General features: G+C 32.1%; 1 protein-coding gene across 1 annotated transcript in view; it reads left to right on the top strand.

The window, feature by feature from the left end:
• Window positions 1-254: 254 nt before the first annotated feature.
• LOC145246715 (GDP-fucose protein O-fucosyltransferase 3-like) overlaps window positions 255-22,114 on the top strand; it is a 53,379-nt gene continuing 31,519 nt past the window's right edge. The window contains exon 1 of the mRNA XM_080108457.1: window positions 255-380. Coding sequence (XP_079964583.1) covers window positions 288-380 — 93 coding nt within the window. The 5' untranslated portion in view covers window positions 255-287. The remainder of the gene's footprint in view (window positions 381-22,114) is intronic.

The following is a 22,114-nucleotide window of genomic DNA, read 5'->3' as shown; positions in this document are numbered from 1 at the left end:
GTATGAGCATTTACAGACATTGCTATGCCGCCATATGTGCCTATCTGAATAAGCACCTTATGTTCAATAGAAAATTGGCTCTGTAATAATAAATACGAAATCTGCATGAATTAAAATATATTTAAGCGTATTTCATGACCGACAGTAAACAAATAAATAAGAATATTAATTCCTTATTAGACATGAACAGTGACAGGTGAGCGCCGGCCAATAACTAAAGAGGGTACGTGTCTCGGATCGACACCGTTTCGTCCGGATTTCGTCGTCTTGTCTGGATTTGAGTTGCGATGTTCGTTTTGATCGCACGACAATGTCTGTTAAGATATTTCCTCGTCGTATTTCTGGTCGTCTTCGTTATCATTATGATAATTGGGTTCAGTGTAAGTAAGAACACTTTATATACCTGCACATATACATTGTAAATCCAGAGAATGAATATATAAACATAAAATATATATTCCACCAAGTCGTTTTCCGTAAGATTCTCATTCATTAATTTTTATTGTTTTGTTACCGTAAAATAACGATATCATTTAAATTGACTTGGTATTTATAATTAGCATTTCCGTTTTTAAGTGAAATACAGTGAATTCGAGTATATATATATATATATGTATATATAAAATAAATAACGCATATTAATTTTCTCGGATTTAGTTTCTATTGAAGAAGTGGTCAAAACTGCTCTCAAGATAGGGTTAATCTCTATCTTAATAAAATTATGAGACAACTTGCCGTGTGTACGTGTTTCTCGTCGCTACGTGCCTTACACACTATTATTTACCTGGTGAACATCCATGGCAGACTCTTAAAGGTTCAGTAATGAGTTACGAAAGGCACAAAATGAAACCACAGTTTTCTGAAAAGGAAACTATAACGCCGATTCGTTATATATTGTTTCTTTTTGATACTTGTGCAGCATACGGACCGTGTCATGTTGTAGATAGGATTTTCAAGTTAAGAGAGATTTCTTTTGTTAGTCGGAAGTGAAAAAGTGCAGAATAGTTACAAAACGTGTTCTTCTCCCCATGTTAAGATTGGGTTTCTAAATAAGTTCAGTTCGATTCGTATTCTGCATAAGTATCGCTTTTTTTTTTTCTTCTTTTTTTTTTAACAATTCTAACGTTGTTATTTTTCAGTCACGCGGACTTTTCTGCGTGCGTTTCTTTTTTTGTTTTTAGTTGTTGTTTTTTGTTTGTTTGTTTTTTTTTTTGTTTGTAAATTACTATTTAGTTTCTATATATACAAAAAAAAAAAAAAAAAAAAAAAAAAAGACTTAGTCCACGACTGTTATTAACGGCGACTGTGGTTATCCCCAAGTTCCACATGTTTTTCGTTTGTTTAGAGGTGGGCGTGGGGTGGGTACGTTTTCTGTTTCAGGGACACAGGTTTCATTTTGTGTTATCGCCTTTCGACTGTTGTACTTCAGATTTTACCGATGCTGATCTGAATAAGCACTATTTACTATTCATTGATCATAGTAAACATTACTGTTATTATATGAATTTTTTCAACTAGCAGGCCCCGTTTCCTGTCGTTGCCCGGGGGGATTTAAAAAAAAATACTAACTATTCCTTTTTAATGAATATATACTTAAAATTAATTTGTGTTTACATGTAAACACCCCAAAATATAATTTTTGGCTCTTATTATTTGTAATATATATCAACGTCTGAATTTCCCCAAATACTATTTTATCAATAGATTATTCTTTGGCCTTTTCTCTAAGAACTGGAAAATTTCCCACTCAAACAAGAGTTCTTTTAGATGTAATCCAATATATGGTGTTGCAACAATGGTTATGTTGCGACACTTCGCTGGAGGAAATTGTTAACCTCCAAGGTCTCGTATTAGTTACAAAGAAAGGCGATCCGTTTCACTAAGGTAAGAACTTCACAATCCAAAACAACAACAACAGCAAAAATGGCGGGAAAAAAAAATAAATACTCCCCATTGTTACTCAGGTGACACCTTAAGTATACTCATCTAACCAATTAGAGTGTTTGCTCTACAACAACAGTTTGCTATAATTGCAGTAAGGGAATCATTAGGTAGATTTCTCTTCCTTCTGGCCCGCAATTTCACTCGTGGGTTCATCTTCTCTATGCTAACACCCCGGTGATGGTAGAAGTAAATGGGAAGAGGTCGAGACCCTTCAGTTTGTCACGTTCAATTCGTCAAGGGTGCCCGTTATCAGCCATGCTATATGTGCCATTTTTGCACAGGCTAAGGGTGAATCCAGTCCTACACTGAATCACTTTGCCAGGTGCGGATGCCCAGGTAAAGTACTCTGCTTATACGAACGACGTAACCGTGCTTGTAACGAGCAGTGCTGAGATTAGTGTCGTCAGTGTAGAAATCAGATTGTATGAAACGGTAACAGACCAAAATTAACTGTGACAAGTCTTCGGGTTTGCACATCGGTGCCTGGAGGGGTATGCCCCTTCATGGGCCATTTAATTGGAGCGACGGGCATTGCAAGATACTCGGCATCTGGTTTGATCCTGACCTTCAGCTGGAGATACATTAGTCGGAGGTTCTGAAAGCGGTTTGGTCCGCAGCTGGGCTGTGGATCAGTAGAAACCTTTCATTAAAGGGGAAAGCGGAGGTGTGTAATACCCACATCTATCCAATCTTTATTTATCGTCTATCAGTGATTCCAATCCTGTCAGATACACTGCTATATTTGCAGAGGGCTCTTTTCAACTTTTTATGGCTTGGAAGGGCCCCTATGGTCTGTCGCGATGTTTGCTATCTACATCCTTTTGAAGGCGGTTTAGGTATGCCAAACGTAGAGATTCGGCTCCACACACTATGGCTCTACTACCTAGATCGAATGTGCATACAAGATAGGGAAAACGGTGGCCTCTGGATGGAGGACACCAAGAAAGCCTTTCCGGCTTTGAGAGGGGTGCACGACTCAGAGGGGGAGGCACAGATGTTGCCCCAAGGTGAATGCCCCTTCTACCGCGAGTGCCGGTGCACGCTGAAGTTCCTCCTAAGAGTTAAGGAAAGCCTCTCTAACACTCTGCTGTTGTCCCGAAAGGCATTATATCGGGTTTTAGTGAGGGGATCTGTAAGGGATGTTATTGGTGAGGGGATCCCTTTGACGAAGGAGTAGCTCCACTAAATCTGGCCTTGGGCGGAATGCCTCACTAACGATGAGGCATCTTTGATCTGGCTGGTAATTCGGGATGCTCTCTGGGTCGATAAGAGACTTCACTCAGCTGGCTTGGCGGATTCGCCTATTTGTAAATGGTGCAGCGATGAGGTCGAGACTTTATGTCACGCCTTCGTATATTGTTGCATCATGGTGCCGCTGATTGAGTTTGTTACAGGTCTCATGGTTCGCATACTGAACACATCGTCATTAACTTTGCAATTGAGCTCCAACAACGGATAAGCTTAGAAAAGAATTGTGTTTGACCCTGCTAGCAGTGATGAGAGATGTTATGTGGAACACACATGTGAGAGTGGTCTACGGATCTGAGGACTTCGCTCCCCTCGACCTTATACGACTCTTCCATTATCATTTGGAGAGTCGTATCAAGGCCGTGAGAGTTAGACTCTCTTCGTCAGACTTTGTTGAAAGGTGGGTGTCTGTTGCACGTGTGTGTCGGGTGAGAAAAGCAAGTCTTGAATGGTTCTTGGATGTTCCTTAGGAAAAAGAATTTTGGGTAGCAGAAACGAATGTCGGCTCTGACTCGTTTTTAGTCCAGAGTAGGTCACGATTTAGGCAAGAGTAGGACCATTTTTTAGGCTTCTGTGTTCATAACCTAACTAGTGTGTGATAGCGATCATTAGGCTCCGTTTTAAGTTTGTCCCCGTTTTTTTTGTTTTTAAGCCCCATTCCCCTCCCCAATTAGGTGACAGATCGCTTAATTCGCCAGAGATGTGGGTTCCCTTTCAAAGTTTTTGTAAGAGATGTTTAAAATAAAGCGCTCGGACCCGCATCACCCTTTCGACTGGCAAATCGGCACATCTGCCACAGTTTATCAACGGGAGGGGGAATCTTTTGTTAATAACATTGTAAATATTTCATCCTTATTTTGTACATAAAATTTTTACTTTGCCAAACCCCCCTTTTCTTATGGGTTTTAATTAGGTTATCAGGGATGATGTTCATTTATACGCTGATGGATGTATAGTATGAATGTGGTATTGTGGTGAAAGTAGGAACTAGTTAGGTTAGATTAGTTAGCATTAGACAGCAAAGACCCTTCCTCCTCCTCCTCCCCCCCATGTTTGGCCTTGTGCCAAATTTTTCTATTTTTTACTTTCGTAAAATTTCGAAAATAAATTACTTCTCTTCCTTCTCAAGGACTGCAGGCAAGTCTCTTTCAGTAATTTCCCCACAGAACAAAGAGGTGTATCTGCTCTGATGCACCACTTAGTTTATTCTGTCCTAGGCCAAGAAGGTAGAAATCCTTCTAGACTCAAACAATGTTTTATTATTATTATTATTATTTTTGTTCCAACCCAGACTTCTCTCCTTTTTGTGGAGTTAGATGTTTCTCACATAAGGACCCGACCTTGTACCAAAATTTGCTCTTGTGGGGAGGCAAGTAAATAGAAACAATTAAATCCAAATTATATTGAACAAACAAATGGTACTTGTGCAGAATACGGACCATCTTAAAATAATGTTATTTAAAAACCTACTCTTAACATTATGGGGGCATAATTAACTATTTTATAATTTTGCCTAACAATTTACGAAACCAAAGGGGGAGGGGAAAAACGAAAATATGGTCAAAAAACAAAAAAAAAAACAAATATATAAAAAACAAATATTAAAAAAGGCAAGATAAGTTACTTTTCTACCTACCTGGATAAATTTTTGGAGTCTTATTTTGAAGTGTTTTTCTATAAAAAAAAAAAAAAAAAAAAAAAAAATTGTACTACACTAACTCCTTATAAAGAAATGTTTTCCTTATAAGAATTTTTCATAGCAAGTTTTTTATGTTTTAACAATGCAATAAACACAAATACCATAAAAAATAATTTGGTACTCATGCAGAGAGTGATCCGTGCTGAAATAATAACATTATTATTTAAAAAGCCATTCTTAACATGAGGAAGGTGTTTTGTACCTATTCTGTACTTTAACCTTACAACTGAATAAAAAAACATATCAAAACTTTAATTAAACGTGGAAATACAATTTTAAAAAACAGCGTGGATCACTGTCTGCATTAGCACCAATAATTTAACTTGAAAGTCCTATCAAGGAAAGAAACACTTCTTTTTTTTTTTTTTTTTTTTTTTTATATGGAGGTCACCACTTATCAAGGCCCGGAAGCCACTCGAGGATAAGGGTTATTTTGTGTGTGTGTGTGTGTGTGTGTGTACAGTAATCAATGGGATAGTAAGTATCGTAGTAATCGTTAGTATTGGAGATTTGATAAAGTGCCTTACTTAAGGGGGTGGTTCATCAGGAATTTGTTTATGTTGGGCTTGAAGACATCCAAGTTGGAGTCAGGTGGGAAACAGTCTGTTATATGTGTAGATACAGTCTATATTTTCATCTAACAATGTAATAAATCCAAATACTATAAAAAAATTAATTTTACTTGAAAATCCTATCCCCCCCCCCCAAAAAAAAAGTAGTCTGCTCCAGATTCTGTATGTTCCATATTTCCTATTATAGTCTCGTAATATAATAAAATTGTATTCCGTTCTTCTTTTTTTTTTTTTTTGTTTGTTTGTTTGTTTTAAAGTGTTCACTATTATTATAGACATCCTTCATCAAGTCTGAGTGAAAATAAGGTGGCAGATATTTATAAGGTTGTCTGTAGTCACCTAAAAATCATATGTTCCTAAGGAAGGGGAAAGATCCGGTAAATTTTTTTTTTTTTCATTTTCACCCCCAAACAAGGTACATTGCCACTTTGATGTAGAGGGCTACTATCAGGCACATAAGCTACAGGGGTATTATGTAGGGAGTTGGGCAACAAGATGTCTGTTCACATTACACTTGAACTTCTGCATGTCAGTACAGTTGGGGAAGCAGGGACCCGGAAGGGTGTTCCAAAGTTTAGCAGTTCTGGGGAAGAAACTATTGGAATAGAAAGCTCTCTTACATCTAGGGATCTCTACTGTGTAAGGTTGGGATTTAGCTGCTAGTCAGGTTTGTTGGGGATATTTACATTGAGGGTGGGGGGGTCTACCATACCGGTCACTGTTTAATAATTGGGTTTTGTTTAGAATGGTATAAATGAAATATGTAGCAGATCTATATGTAACTGTTAGAACTTCTATGAGATCTAGTGTGTGAATATGGGCAAGGATGATTTGTAAGTTTTTCTAATTGTATTTATTTGAAGTAAAGGAAGCCAATTTAATAAGACAGTGAGTAAAGAAACAGTTTTCATGGTATTTGTATGAGAAGTCCATCATGTTAGTACTAGTTGTGGTGTTTTTTGTTTTGTTTTGTTTTTACAATATTTATTCTTAAAAGTAAGTGTATGCAATCTTAATATGTATTGTGAACTGCTGAGTTCGGTTTAAACTGCTATTCCATTAAACCATTAAGATTGAGGGAGAAGTTGTTGAATGAATCTGTAAGTTGATGTATTATGTAGTAAATATTATGTATAAATTCAGGTAATAAACCGGCAACATGCTGAAAAGTTAATCTATTAATAAAAGGGAGCAGTGATTTTTAGGTTACAGAAGAGGAGTTAATTTCATTAGAAGAAAACCTTTTCTACTCTCTCAGTCGGATTATGTATTTGAGAGAGTACGTCCACTAGGAACAGGGACAAAATGTATGTATTGTGGTCTTGAAACAATCTTCAATAGAAGTTGTAAGTGGTGAGCGTAAACGTTGTGCATAGGAAGTGTTTACTTATTATCCTATAATGTTGAAAGTGACAGGAGAAAAATCGTTTTCATTTTATTAATGTAGAGAAGATATGAATGCAACTTCAGAATTTAACCTAATTACAAAACATACAAAAAAATCTTTATGATGTACGAATCTGTCACAGAATGAAGATATCATATTCCAAAAAACATGTAAATTGATCAAGTAGTTTTTTTTTTGTAACTAAGAAAATCAAATTTTATGAGTAAGTAAAAAGGGGCAGTCTCGCATCAACATCTTGAGAAAAAACAAGGTCAGATAACTCCACAATAATTAAAACTTGCGAAATCAGCCTTGTAGTATGTACAACTTTCCATTAATCGTTTAAAAATTACTTTCATGATAAAAATAAAAGTACTTGGTCAATTTGAGATTAAGAATATGACAAATTCGCTCTGTAATGGGTGCATACATCATAAAGATTTCACTGTATTTTTTTCTTTTTTTTCCTTTTTTCCTTTTTCCTTTCTTTTTTTCCTTTCTTTTTTCCTTTCTTTTTTTCCTTTCTTTTTTTTCCTTTCTTTTTTTTCTTTTTTCCGTTTTTTCTTTTTTCCGTTTTTTCTTTTTTCCGTTTTTTCTTTTTTCCGTTTTTTCTTTTTTCCGTTTTTTCTTTTTTCCTTTTTTTTCTTTTTTCCTTTTTTTTCTTTTTCCTTTTTCTTTTTCCTTCTTTTTCCTTTTTCTTTTTCCTTTTTTTTCTTTTTCCTTTTTTTTCTTTTTCCTTTTTTTTCTTTTTCCTTTTTTTTCTTTTTCCTTTTTTTTCTTTTTCCTTTTTTTTCTTTTTCCTTTTTTTTCTTTTTCCTTTTTTTTCTTTTTCCTTTTTTTTCTTTTTCCTTTTTTTTCTTTTTCCTTTTTTCCTTTTTTTTCTTTTTTCCTTTTCTTTTTTCCTTTTTTTTCTTTTTTCCTTTTTTTTCTTTTTTCCTTTTTTTTCTTTTTTTTTCTCTTTTTTCCTTTTTTTTCTTTTTTCCTTTTTTTTCTTTTTTCCTTTTTTTTCTTTTTTCCTTTTTTTTCTTTTTTCCTTTTTTTTCTTTTTTCCTTTTTTTTCTTTTTTCCTTTTTTTTCTTTTTTTTCTTTTTTTTCTTTTTTCCTTTTTTTTCTTTTTTTTCTTTTTTCCTTTTTTTTCTTTTTTCCTTTTTTTTTCTTTTCTTTTTTTTTTTTAAAACAAGCACCTATATACAGTTGGAAACACGATTTATTTTGGTTTAACTAATCATTTGTGATGAATTTGCATTTTGAAATATAATATTTAATGGAATTTGGTGATTATTGATTATGGATAAAGTAACAAAGGGTCCTGTACCTTACTTTCTGTCTCTAAACAAGATATCTGATCCCCTATTAATTAACTCACAAACAGAACCAGTGGAAATTCCACAGCAGATTCATATGTAATATATTGATATTGATGTTGACATTTTGTGGTGGTTCAGCATAAATGGAAATGCCCTGATATTATTGTAGCTCTTTTGTTAAAACTTCAAAAGTATTTACCTAAGCTAGCAGGGACGTCCCGCATAGTCCGATCATAAAATATGCTTAAATATGATATTTTAATTTATGCAGATTTTGTATATATTATTACAGAGTCAATTTTCTGTCGATTTTTATATATTATAAATTCTTTTTCAAAATTAGAAAAAATATATCCATATGACTTTAGTGCATCAACTTAAACTTATGAAGAATTTTTTGTAAAATTATTTATTACAAGAAATTAAAGGTCATCTATAATATAAATCTCACCTGTCTGTTTACATGTTTATATGTCTGCCAGAGGCAGCAGATTTTTACGAAATCAGTATCATTTTGAAGTTCGACCCTTCGGACGACAAATATCGAAAAATTGGCTAAAAACATTAATTTCTTCACCCTCAACTGGGCACTTTTCTACAAGGAGGGGGTCACTATTTTTACCGATATTTTCGAAAGTCATCCCCTCGTTTCGATTAACTAGCCTTAATTTAAATCTTCACCACTTCCGGTTTGGCGATGGGCACAACAGCAAAGACGTCACGTTCATTTCCTCCTTTGCCTGCCTGCCTACTACCACTTTTATTTATTTATTTTTTTTTTTTGCTCCACACACACCTCTAAACACCCAAGCAACGCTGGGCACCCAGGCTAGTCTATAATATAAATCTCACCTGTCTGTTTAAATGTATGTATGCATGTATGTCTACCTAAAACTTTTGACAGAGGCGACGGGTTTTCACGATATCAATATCATTTTGGAGCTCGACATCTTTGACAACAAATATCGAAAAATTGGCCAAAAACATTAATTCCTTGATCCTCAACTGGGCAGTTTTCTACAAGGAGGGGTCGATTTTTTTGCGAACCATCTTTTGCAAGTCATCGTATTGGTTGGATTGACTTTGCCTATTTTTAACGTTCCGAACTTCCGGTCACGTCATGAAGCAGGGGTAAGACGTCAGGTTTTCTTTCACTTTCTTTTCCACCTTTGCATCACAGGTTCATGCCTGCCTGCCTACTACCACTTTTTTTTTTTTTTGCTCAACATCCCTCTCCAAACACCCGGGCAATACCAGGCACCCAGGTACTCAGGTTAGTAACAATTAAACGACAGTCACTCAGATGGAAAAAGATGTAAGCATGATACACAAAATAAGACGATATAGATTATTCAGCTATAAATATGTCTCAAATAAGTAAGTAAACCAAAATAAATTGTTTTTGACTAATTTGATTTAAAATAATTTATGTTGCTTATAGCAATATTAAAAAAAAATAAACTTAAAAAAAATCCTATTCAAAAAATAATTACGAAAATTAAATCCACCTTGTCTCATTTCGTTTTTTTTGTTTTTCATAAACAATTTAAACAAAAAAATTTTTTTTTCTTTTTAAAAAGGGGTCACCATTATTAAAGCACGGAGGCCACTCGAGGATAAGAGTTTAAATGTACAGTAGTCAATGGGAAAATGTCATAGTAATCGTTGGTAGTGGAAACAAATTCTCCATTTTCATTTTTTAAAAAGAAAAACGAATTCCTTTCATCTTTCAAATTTTGAAAATGCTTTGAAGGCTTTTAACATGAATATAATAAAGAATATTTATTAAATTTGTATTTATTTTTAAAGGAATTGTCACAAACCACTTTTACTAAAGGAATCCTCAGTTTTTTGGGGGTATTTTTTTGGGGGGGTCAGTTTGTATATTTTTTGTAATAAAAGTAACTCATATCAGCTTTTTATTTATAGTGAATAATTCAACTCATAACTTGTATACGTATTTGCTAGAAAAAAAAATAATACATGGCAGGAGCCAAATACGAGATAACTCATAAACATACTATTCAATATGTGTTATTTTGAGATGCCTGTTTAAGTTAAACAGTTATCATACAAGTTAAAGATAGAGTTGTAAGCCATGTTTAGTTTCAGAACTGTTTCTGATGGTTAGTTGTTCTAAACAAGTCCTGGAGGTGAGTGGTTCTCAGTAGACAGAACAGTTTCCGATGGTTAGTTGTTCTACACAAGTTCTGAAGGTGACTGGTTCTCAGTAGACAGTTCTTGAGTTGGAAGCCACAGAGCAAAAGATTCTTCCCATGTTGACACGAAGAAAACACATGCGAAGTTGCTACAGAAAAGATTTGATTTTTATGGAGCAATTCGTAGATTCCATGAACAAAGCTTCTTTCTTAGAACTCCATGCCTGTGGAATTGTGTTCCGTTTTCCTGCGTTCCGGCTGACTACAATATGGTGGTCTTCAAGTCTAACATAAATAAGTTCTTGATGAGCCGTTCCATATAAGTTAACAAATTTACCGAATTTTCATTACTAATGATTACTATATTGTCCAATTTCGACTGTACACTCTTTAACCCTTATCCTTGAGTGGCCTCTTGGTCTTGATAATGTGGTGATGTCTGTGTAAAAAAAAAAAATTCTGGTTTCTGATTGATTGGTAGCAGAATGTGAATTAATTTGATTCGTCAGTTCCTAGCAGCATCGTTTATAAATAGAATCTCCCAACTGCAGGATCATACTCCACTATACTCTGTATGATGGGATGTCTCCTAGCGGCTTTGGCTGCAGGGAGATAGGATAGAGTACTCGTTGAGGATTCATACCTGACACTCAGCCCGACAGACGAGAGGCCGGGAACCGGCCCAGCACCTGTCGGACTGAGCACTTGAGTACTACCTAGGAGGTCCACCCTCCCAGGCCTTGCCACCGGGCTTTCCGGTGAGGCAATTTTATTGCTTGTCGCCTGAGGCGCCCCTATCAGGGAATGGCGACGGGGGTGCCCAGGAAATTTTTGTTGAGGCAGGAGTGCCTCTTCTTTAGCTTTAGGGGAGCTTGCCTGGTCTTCACCTTCCGGCCTTGTGCCACATTTTGCTGCAGTGGACAGCAAATAAATATCTACCCCATTATAGTCCAAAAATATTGCAACACGTGCCAAGCATGCATTTACTAATAGAAAAAGAATTTTGTTACTACAAGTTTATTCATAGTGAGCAAGGCTAAGTAAATGCCAGAGTACGAGAATGTGTTAAGCTATCCCATAAAAAAAATTATTTGTGGCTTTCTTAGCCAAAATTAAAAGATTGAAGATTTGGAAAGCTATTTATATTCAGTAAATTTTCGGGGATTAAGCCAACATTATTTCAATATAGTATACTTTTATAATAATTTGGTTAAGTTAATAATTTAATGACCAAACGATAATGGAATAGTTAAATTAAACTTTTTAAAATATTTCAAAGAATTTTTTTGTTTTTTATTGCAATGTATAGTTGCAAAAAATTGAACGTATTTAATTGTGATAAATGATATGAAATGCGAACCAATAATGAAAGTAAAACAAAAAAATATAAGAAAACACAAATGATGATTAGAAATAGTTAATAAAAAACAGTGACATAAGAAAAAAATGCTGTTTTTCTTTGAATTTTCAAACCACAAATGAACCATACTACTTGGTTTTGACCTATGCACACTAATTCAATCCAGAAGTCATGTGGGAAATTTGAAAGTGATGTTGAAGCTTTTAAACTATCAAAGTAAGCTCGACTGAACCCCATTATACTCTGTATAACGGTTCCTCCTTGCCAAACTTTCACAAAAAAAGACACTACAACCACTATATGCGATTTCCTCCACTATCTAACTGTGCCTAAATCTAAATCAGATTTCATGAACAAAGCTTCTTTCTCAGAACTGTCTGCTTGTGGAACACTGTTCCATTGGCCTGCTTCCTGGTTGAATACAACATGATAGCTTTCAAATCCAATGTAAACAAGTACATGTTGAGCCATTCCTATAAATAATCAAATTCTACCGAATTTGCACAATTAACGATTTCTACACTACCACCTTACATTTGTTAACCCTTATTCTCGAGTGGCCTTTGGGCCTTGATAAGCGGTGACTCTCAATATAATGAAATAAAAAACAAAAAAGGATCTATTAGGTTTTAAGAACCTCAGAAATAAGTGAGGATGAAAGCGACGAATTCAGGTTTACACCGATTTCTTCCGATTGACCTACATACACTGTAAACAAACTAATAATAAAGCTGTATTGTTTTGTTTTCTTGTCACTGGGCCAATTTTTATGGACACTTAGATGGTGTCCACGCCATAAATATTTTATCATACAAATAACACATAGAACATGAGGTGATATGTCTGTTTAAGACCGGGGGGGGGTATTATGTTGATCGTGATCGACTAGTCGATCGCAGAGACTTTGTGGGTAGATCGCATGGTATTGAAAAAAATAACATTAGTGCTGGCAAACTTACTGTACTTTGCAGCAGAACTGGAGACACAAAAGCAGTCATGTGCACAGCTTGAAAGTGCGCACTAGATAAAACAAATCGCCAATTGTCTGTCAGAGTTTGACAAACGCTTTAAAGACTTTACTTTACTCGAGCTAATCGCTACATTCATGTGCTGCTCTTTCTAAAAAGATGCTGAGGTTGTTTCACTCGCATGAAAAATTGCAACCTGAATTCTTCTGGAGTAAGGGATAAGATTCTGAAACTATCAGCCAACATTTAGCTGATGCAGAGCTCATAAACAATCCTGGAATTTTTCACAGAGGACACCAACATCAGTAAATGTTCTACCTTCGTGACTGCATTATTTGAGTATAGTTATGTGAGTCAACCTTTTCCTACATGAATATGATTAAGTCATATTAGCAGCTATTGTCCGGGCTATGCACCCCTGACTGATTCAATCTTATGCAAGTCATCAGAGTCAGGTAATGAAAAAATGTACAGAGCTGTGCTGTGCAATATGGGTTGATGCAATAATGCCACCTACACCTGCATATGCTGTACATATTTAAATAATATAAAATATATTTATAAATAATGATTTTCGCATTTTTAGTAGGTACTAGATTATTTAGACTTAGTCATGTCATGAGTAGTTCTTATGCTGAAACTGTGTGCGCACCTCTGAGCTAGGGTATATTTAAAAAATAAAAATGATATGGAGGTATATTCTATTCTATATTCGCCTCGAAACAAGTCACTCCCATCTCTGGCGAAATGAAATTACAAGAAATCAACTTTTCAATATTTATACATATAAAAAACATGGATTGGGGGCCGGAAGTAACGAGCCAATATGATACATAAATTGTTGAAAGATGAGGAAGGTCCGTAAAGAAAGTATCAAGTAAATAAACTAACAGACAGCGTTAGGTAAAAAAAACTAGGGTGAAAGTGCACTGGGGGACCACCCGAAGACGATCAATGCACGGTTGCCGCACTGGTTGTTCAGTCTGCAAAGGGTGTTTATTCCGAAAGCTGTTCTTAACATGGGGAGGTTGAGGATGTTTATTCCGAAAGGCATTTTCTCATTTTCAACCTCCTTGTAATCAACTTTTTAAAGGTAAATCTCCGGGTGGTCCCCCAGTGCACTTTCACCAAAACTAGAAATTTATAAAGAGTAAGGTAATGACAAAAAATGTTGAGCTGTACTGTGCAATATGGGTTGATGTAATAATACAACATACACCTGCATATACTGTACATATAAAAATAGTTTACAATATATTTATAAATGTGTTTTGCATTTTTAATAGGTAATAGATCATTTAGCTTAGTCATGTCATAAGTAGCTCTCATGCTGGAAAAGTGTGTGCACCCATTGTTTAAGATATCATATTCATTTAATGTGAGCCAAGATAATTTCATTCCCAGTTGAATTGTTTGCATAAAATGCATATGTCCAGGAAAGTATGAAAAGTGTGAAGAAGTTGAGGAAATGTGTCTCACACGGTTAATATTTTAGGTGCACGTGCTGTCAGAGGTACAGGTGACCAGGGGTTGTCCACTGTACAGTGTGTTGGGTGAAGCAAATAGAATTTTATTCGGCTTTTATATGCCCTGATTTTAGCAATGCCTAGTGTAGCAAGAAGAGAAACCATTAAAGGTCTCTGAGCACCTGCTAGTGTATGAATCCTATTATAAATTTCTGTACTGTCTGTCTGTGGGTGTGTGTGTGTGACGCAGTTTAAGTCAACCTACAGGCAACCCACCCAGGCAATTTAGGTACCAAAATGAAGCTTTTGACCCAGCAGTTGTTTTAGTGGTATTTATATCCATGTTTGGGGTATGGAAATGCAAAATAGTGGTGATAGGAGTTAAATTGGTGAGAGTAGCATCAGCAGCCGTTAGGCAAAGTGGTGATGCGAGGCATTAAATCGGTGGGAGTAGCAGCAGCAGTCAACGATTAATATTGATTGAAAAATACAAGATTTTCTTTTTTTATTTTTAGAAAAAATTACTTCTCAGTCTGATTAACAAAACAAAAAAAAAGGACTTTCTCTGATTTGCAACCAAAAAAAAACAAAAAAAAACAAAGTAGGTAAAAAAGGTTTCGATTAATATTGGTTGAAAAATACAAGATTTTTTTGGTTTATTTTTTTTAAATAATTATTTCCATTTTCTCCGTCTGATTAAAAAAACAAAAAAAAAGGGACTTTCTCTGATTTGACCAGGGTGGTCAATTTAGACCATTGATCATTAAATAAAATAATACTTCTACCCATGTATCTAATTTTTTTTTTTTTTTTCGTTAATATTGGTTGAAAATACAATTTTTTTTTTTTTTTGTTAAAGTAGTTCAAGGAGACATCTCCTACAGGAGAACAGACGAAAAAATAAGTAATTGCTAACTTTAGTTTCGTAAATATTGGTTGTATAAATACACTGTACTTACTCGCTTTTCTTTCACAATATGCCGCCATCTGACTGCAATGGGGCTACTTGTTTGTAGAAATGCTGATAAGGAGTCCCATCTTCCTCTCTTCCAAGTCAAATTGAAAAAAAAAAAAAAGTTTCTTTTTTTTCTTTTTTGTCTTTTCTTATTTTCTTGTTTTTTGTTTTTGTTTTTTTTCCTTGTTTTCTTTTTCTTAATTTTCTTTTTTCTTTATTTTTTCTTCATTTTCTTTTTCCTTTATTTTTTCTTCATTTTCTTTTTCCTTTATTTTTTCTTCATTTTCTTTTTCCTTTATTTTTTCTTCATTTTCTTTTTCCTTTATTTTTTCTTCATTTTCTTTTTCCTTTATTTTTTCTTCATTTTCTTTTTTTCTTCATTTTCTTTTTTTCTTCATTTTCTTTTTTTCTTCATTTTCTTTTTTTCTTCATTTTCTTTTCTTTATTTTCTTTTCTTTATTTTCTTTTCTTTATTTTCTTTTCTTTATTTTCTTTTCTTTATTTTTTTTTCTTTATTTTCTTTTCTTTATTTTCTTTTCTTTATTTTCTTTTCTTAATTTTCTTTTCTTAATTTTCTTTTCTTAATTTTCTTTTCTTAATTTTCTTTTCTTAATTTTCTTTTCTTAATTTTCTTTTCTTAATTGTCTTTTCTTAATTGTCTTTTTTTCTTAATTTTCTTTTTTTCTTAATTTTCTTTTTTTCTTAATTTTCTTTTTTTCTTAATTTTCTTTTTTTCTTAATTTTCTTTTTTTCTTAATTTTCTTTTTTTCTTAATTTTCTTTTTTTCTTAATTTTCTTTTTTTCTTAATTTTCTTTTTTTCTTAATTTTCTTTTTTTCTTAATTTTCTTTTTTTCTTAATTTTCTTTTTTTCTTAATTTTCTTTTTTTCTTAATTTTCTTTTTTTCTTAATTTTCTTTTTTTCTTAATTTTCTTTTTTTCTTAATTTTTTTTCTTAATTTTTTTTTCTTAATTTTCTTTTTTTCTTAATTTTCTTTTTTTCTTAATTTTCTTTTTTTCTTAATTTTCTTTTTTTCTTAATTTTCTTTTTTTCTTAATTTTCTTTTTTTCTTAATTTTCTTTTTTTCTTAATTTTCTTTTTTTCTTAATTTTCTTTTTTTCTTAATTTTCTTTTTTTCTTAATTTTCTTTTTTTCTTAATTTTCTTTTTTTCTTAATTTTCTTTTTTCCTTTATTTTTTCCCCCTTTTTTCTTTCTTTTTTTTCTTTATTTTTTTCTTTTTTTTTTTTCTTTATTTTTTTTCTTTTTTTTTAATTTTTTTTCTTTATTTTAATTTTTTTTCTTTATTTTTTTATTTTTTTTCTTTTTTTTAATTTTTTTTCTTTATTTTTTAAATTTTTTTTCTTTATTTTTTAAATTTTTTTCTTTATTTTTTAAATTTTTTTCTTTATTTTTTAAATTTTTTTCTTTATTTTTTAAATTTTTTTCTTTTTAAATTTTTTTCTTTTTAAATTTTTTTCTTTTCAAATTTTTTTCTTTTTAAATTTTTTTCTTTTTAAATTTTTTTCTTTATTTTTTAAATTTTTTTCTTTATTTTTTAAATTTTTTTCTTTATTTTTTAAATATTTTTCTTTATTTTTTTAATTTTTTTCTTTATTTTTTTAATTTTTTTCTTTATTTTTTTAATTTTTTTCTTTATTTTTTATTTTTCTTTATTTTCTTTATTTTCTTTTCTTTTCTTTTCTTATTTTCTTTATTTTCTTTTCTTTTCTTTTCTTATTTTCTTTTCTTATTTTCTTTTCTCTTTATTTTCTTTTCTCTTTATTTTCTTTTCTCTTTATTTTCTTTTTTCTTTATTTTCTTTTTTCTTTATTTTCTTTTTTCTTTATTTTCTTTTTTCTTTATTTTCTTTTCTCTTTATTTTCTTTATTTTCTTTTCTCTTTATTTTCTTTATTTTCTTTTCTCTTTATTTTCTTTATTTTCTTTTCTCTTTATTTTCTTTATTTTCTTTTCTCTTTATTTTCTTTATTTTCTTTTCTCTTTATTTTCTTTTCTCTTTATTTTCTTTTTTCTTTATTTTCTTTTTTCTTTATTTTCTTTTTTCTTTTTTTTCTTTTTTCTTTTTTTCTCTTTTCTTTTTTCTTTTCTTTTTTTCTCTTTTTTTCTTTTTTTCTTTATTTTCTTTTTCTTTCTTTACTAGCATGGGTGCACGGCGTTGCCCTGGTGTGAGGTGTATGCTGAGCAAAAAAAAAAAACACAAAAGAAAACGGTCAATTTTTTAAACTTTGACCCCTATTATGACCCCTTAACATTTATTGCTTAGGACACTAATCAAGTTATTAAGTTAGAGCCATATCCAAGGAACCTATATCTAAAATTTCAAGTGTTTAGATCAAAAATTGTCGGAGTTTGGTAGAGTTCTCAAAGGTCAAATGGTTGAACTTTGACCCCTTAACAGCCAAATTTCTGGCTGAAAACCGATCACATAGATTTTCCCAAATCTCAGTACCCTGTATATCAAATTTCGAGTCTGTAGACTAAAAATTGACAGAGTTATTGCGTAGGGAAATGTACACAGACAGACACACACAGATACACAGACACGTTCACTTTTATAGATATATAGATAGATTTGTTACACAAAAATATATGCGTATACATAAATATATACGGAAACAATTTTGTGTTTACTATAAACTTTTTCGCAAATATTATGCAAGTATAGATCATGTAGAATATTTGCATAAAGATGATCATCCCATTAAAAAAACCGAAGCAAGTAATAGGGAATTAATTAAAATGAATGTTTAAAAGAAAATGCAAATTAGCTAGATAATTTGTTAGTAAATGCAATTCCACAACCAAGATATAAGAAAATTGTATTTTCCTTTTAAATAAATAGAAAAGAGGGTTTTTAATATGAATATCAATACACACAAAAGAAAACCGAATTTATAGGAGTATAGATTTTCTTCTCTTTTCTGCTTTATTTTCTGCTTTATTTTCTTTTTTCTTTTCCTTTTTTCTTTTCCTTTTTTCTTTTTCTTTTTTCCTTATTTTCTTTTTTCTTTTCCTTTTTTCTTTTCCTTTTTTCTTTTCCTTTTTTCTTTTCCTTTTTTTTCTTTTTTCTTTATTTTCTTTTTCATTTTATTTATTTTCTTTTTTCCTTATTTTCTTTTTCCTTTTTTCTTTTCTTTTTTCTTTGTTCTTTTTATTAATTTTTTCTGTTTCTTTATTTTTCCTTTTTTTCTCTTTCCTTTTCTTTTTCTTTTTTTCTCTTTCCTTTTCTTTTTCTTTTTTCTCTTTCCTTTTCTTTTTTCTCTTTCCTTTTTTTCTCTTTCCTTTTTCTCTTTCCTTTCCTTTTTCTCTTTCCTTTTCTTTTTCTCTTTCCTTTTCTTTTTCTCTTTCCTTTTCTTTTTTTCTTTCTTTTTTCCTTTTCTTTTTTCTTTTTTCCTTTTCTTCTTTTCTTTTTTTCTTTTCTTCTTTTCTTTTTTTCTTTTTTCCTTTTCTTTTTTTTCTTTTTCCTTTTTTCCTTTTTCTTTTTCCTTTTTTCCTTTTTCTTTTTCCTTTTTTCTTTTTTTCTATTTCCTTTTTCCTTTTTTTTCCTTTTTTTTTCCTTTTTCCTTTTTTTTTCCTTTTTCCTTTTTTCCTTTTTTCTTTCTTTTATTTTTTCTTACTTTCCTTTTTTCTTTCTTTTCGTTTTCTTTCTTTTCATTTTTCTTTTTTTCTTTGTTTTTTCTTTTCTTTTTTTTCCTTTGTCTATTTTTCTTTTTTTTCCTTTTTCTCTTTTTCCTTTTTTTCTTTTCTTCCTTTTTTCCTTTTTCCTTTTTTCCTTTTTCCTTTTTTCCTTTTTTTCCTTTTTTTTGTCCTTTTTTCCTTTCCTACTTTCTTTTTTTCTCCTTTTTTTCCTTCCTTTTTTCTTTTTTTCCTTTTTTCTTTCCTTTTTTCTTTCCTTTTTTCTTTTTTTTTCTTTTTTCTTTCCTTTTTTCTTTTTTTCCTTTTTTTTCTTTCCTTTTTTCTTTCCTTTTTTTTCTTTCCTTTTTTTCTTTTTTTATCTGTTCTTGATAGTATATGCAATTTCACTTTTCCACCAGATCCGCTCTTTTTTTTTTTCTTTTTCTCTGGATGTGTGAATGCATTTTGAGTGTTGGATTCCTCTGCTGTGTTGGCATTAATGTACTGTATGTGTTTATTAGATTGGCCGTGATTTATATTCTGAAGTAGTTAACCTGTTAATGAAAACTAAGAAAATCTTGAATCATAGTTTGCATTTGTTTAGGAAGTGCATTATGTTTCTGTCATCTTCGATATAACATATTTCAGTTGAGAAATGTGATATATAGTCCAGGTGACGAGCTTCTCTGGGTGTGTACTTGTTAGGGTGCAATGACATATTTTAATGATGTGTGATTTGTATGGACTATGAGAAGTTTGCTTTCAAGCACCCGTTTGATTAAAATGCTCCCATAAAAATGTGCTATATTTTTCCTGTGTTAGGTTGAGTTTAGAAGAAAAGAAAGTTATGGGTTTGTTAGTGTTGTTAATCTTCCAAAGTAGAACTGCACCTACAATGTGCTTTAATCAGTGATTAGCGTCAGTTTAATCCAAACATTGTCGCCGATATGTGAGCTTGGTGAACTTAGTATAAAAAAACAAATGATATTGCTTTTTTTTTTTTTTTTTTTTTTTTTTTTATACAGCTTTCGATAAGATTGAATGTTAATGCTAGGTTGATTCATTCAAAAAGTTTTAGTCGGTGGGTTTTACAACATGTCACTGAATTTTTTATATATATTTAGAAATCGCTTCACACAAGGCATAATGCCACTTGATGCAAGCATTGAAAAAAAGAAATACAACTTCAAGATGCAATTCCATCTAACGATAAGTATGACATGGATAGATTTCATCATCAGAAAATCCTTTTGTTAAAAATATTTTTCACAGAATGTGAGAACTAAAATACAAAAATAAAGGAAGTGAAGATTATGAACTCAAAGTCCACTTTCTCCTCCTCTGTCCTTTCTCGGGGTGTCTCAAGTTCAAATCCAGTTTGTTCCACATAAATCACTTTCACTGAAGATGTTGGCAACCTCCCATAATCCCTGACGTCTTTCTAGAAAGTGTTCTGACTAGAAAAAAATGATGAACTCAAAGTCCACTTTCTCCACCTCTGATATTAACTGCTTTTTATTTGAATTTAAGATTTCATTCTTTTATGGGTAGTTAGTGTGAAAGGTAGTTTATTTTATAGTTATGTGTATATATTTTATATATATTATATATTATTTTATAGTTATGTGTATATATTTTATATATATTTTATATATATTATATATTATTTTATAGTTATGTGTATATATTCGTTTCTGAATTTTTGAGAGGAGGATTGATTATTCATATTTGGATTCTTCAAACTACTGTTCTCATCTTGTCTGTTATTTCCACAACGTTTTGGCCAATCTAACCTCTGACCATCTTCGGGTGTATTCTGTTGAACTTGGGAATCTGCATGGAATTTCGAATTGAATTCTATATTTAATCCACGGAGGTAGCATGCGTTCGTTCCATCAGTCGTGACTGAGTAGAAATCCCAAGTAATTCACAATTGTGTTCTTAGTATCATCACCTGCACTGAGGATTGAACCTTCAACCTCTAGAAGACTTGTAACTTACAGCTGAATTTTACAAAGAACTCTATCCACTATGCCATGGGTTCTTGAAGGTCCATGCAGATTATAGGACAGGCGTGTTATTCAAGGCTCTATAAATCCAACATTTTGATGGGTTTTTTTTTAAGTCTTGCTTTTGTTATTAATTGGCGATCATCATCTAATATATTAAATTAAGTTTCAAAGTTAGACCTAAATAATGCGTCTGACAAATTGATACTTGATTCTAACGAGCCTTGTTTTATGTATTGTTCCATGTCTCATGAATACTACAGGGTGGAACAATGAATTGATTACAGTATCATTTGGTCATAAAAACAGTCTTCTATAATATAAAAGAAAAAAAATGTGTGTGTATGTGTGTATATCTGCCAAAAACTTTTGACATCCTGACAAAAATTGGCCCAAAACATTAATTCCTTCACCCTTAACTCGGCCGGTTTTTTTTTTTGGTTTTTTTTTTACAAGGAGGGGGTTGCTTTTTTTTCATCAACATTTTCACAAGTCATTATCTTCTTTCCATTGACTACTCTTACTTTTAACACTCGCGACTTCCAATTGTGCAATGGACGCATCATCAGCTAAGATGTTAGGGTTTTTTTTTTTTACCTTCTTTTCCTCCTTAGCATTGCAGGTTCAAGCCTGCCTACTACCACTTTTATTTTTTATTTTTTTTATTTTATTTTATTTATTTATTTATTTTTTTAACACGTCTCTTCACCCAATCTACTGTTATTTTGATTCCCCCGCTACTACCATTTTTATTTATTTATTTTTTTAACACCTTTCTTCCCCCTCCCCCAGGTTTCCTTACTACACCACCTCAACACACGCAGGCAATGCCGGGTACCCCCACTAATCTATATATATAAAAGCGCAAATGTGTGTTAGTGTGTGTACAGTTTTGTGTATGTCCGCCAAGGGCTTTTTTCGCCAGGCTTCTCGGTCAGTTCACTCCTTAAAACTTTTTATATGCTATCTAAATCATAATATCTCCAACTTAAGAACGGGGGTTGCAGCTATCTTTAATTTGCCCGACTTTTACACGCTATTTTCGTCTTCGTTACGCTTTTCAGTATAAAAAAAAAGCAAATGATGGGGCGGGGAAAACAGAAACTGGCTTGCAGCGCAAAACTAGGTCAAGCATCACGCAACTTAACTTTCTCACACATGTCAATTTCACTTTATAAACGTTAACTTAAGACACTTATCACTTCCTCTCCCCTTGTGGCCGAGATGGTTAGGTCTTTTCCATTTCGTTTCCACCTTCGCGTCAACTTCCTACTAAAACTTTTTTTTTCTTTTACACCTCCAAACATCTGGCCAACATTTTTTTTTTTAAACAGGGTTGTTTTGACACACACACCTCCAAACGCCCGGGCAACGCCGGGTACCCCCCGCTAGTCTATAATATAAAT

Source organism: Euprymna scolopes, chromosome 24 (assembly GCF_053919585.1).
Source record: "Euprymna scolopes isolate OS-2025 chromosome 24, ASM5391958v1, whole genome shotgun sequence".
Taxonomy (NCBI): Eukaryota; Metazoa; Mollusca; class Cephalopoda; order Sepiida; family Sepiolidae; genus Euprymna; species Euprymna scolopes.
The sequence above is the reverse complement of the archived record's forward strand: the minus strand, read 5'-3'. Positions and strand labels throughout refer to the sequence as shown.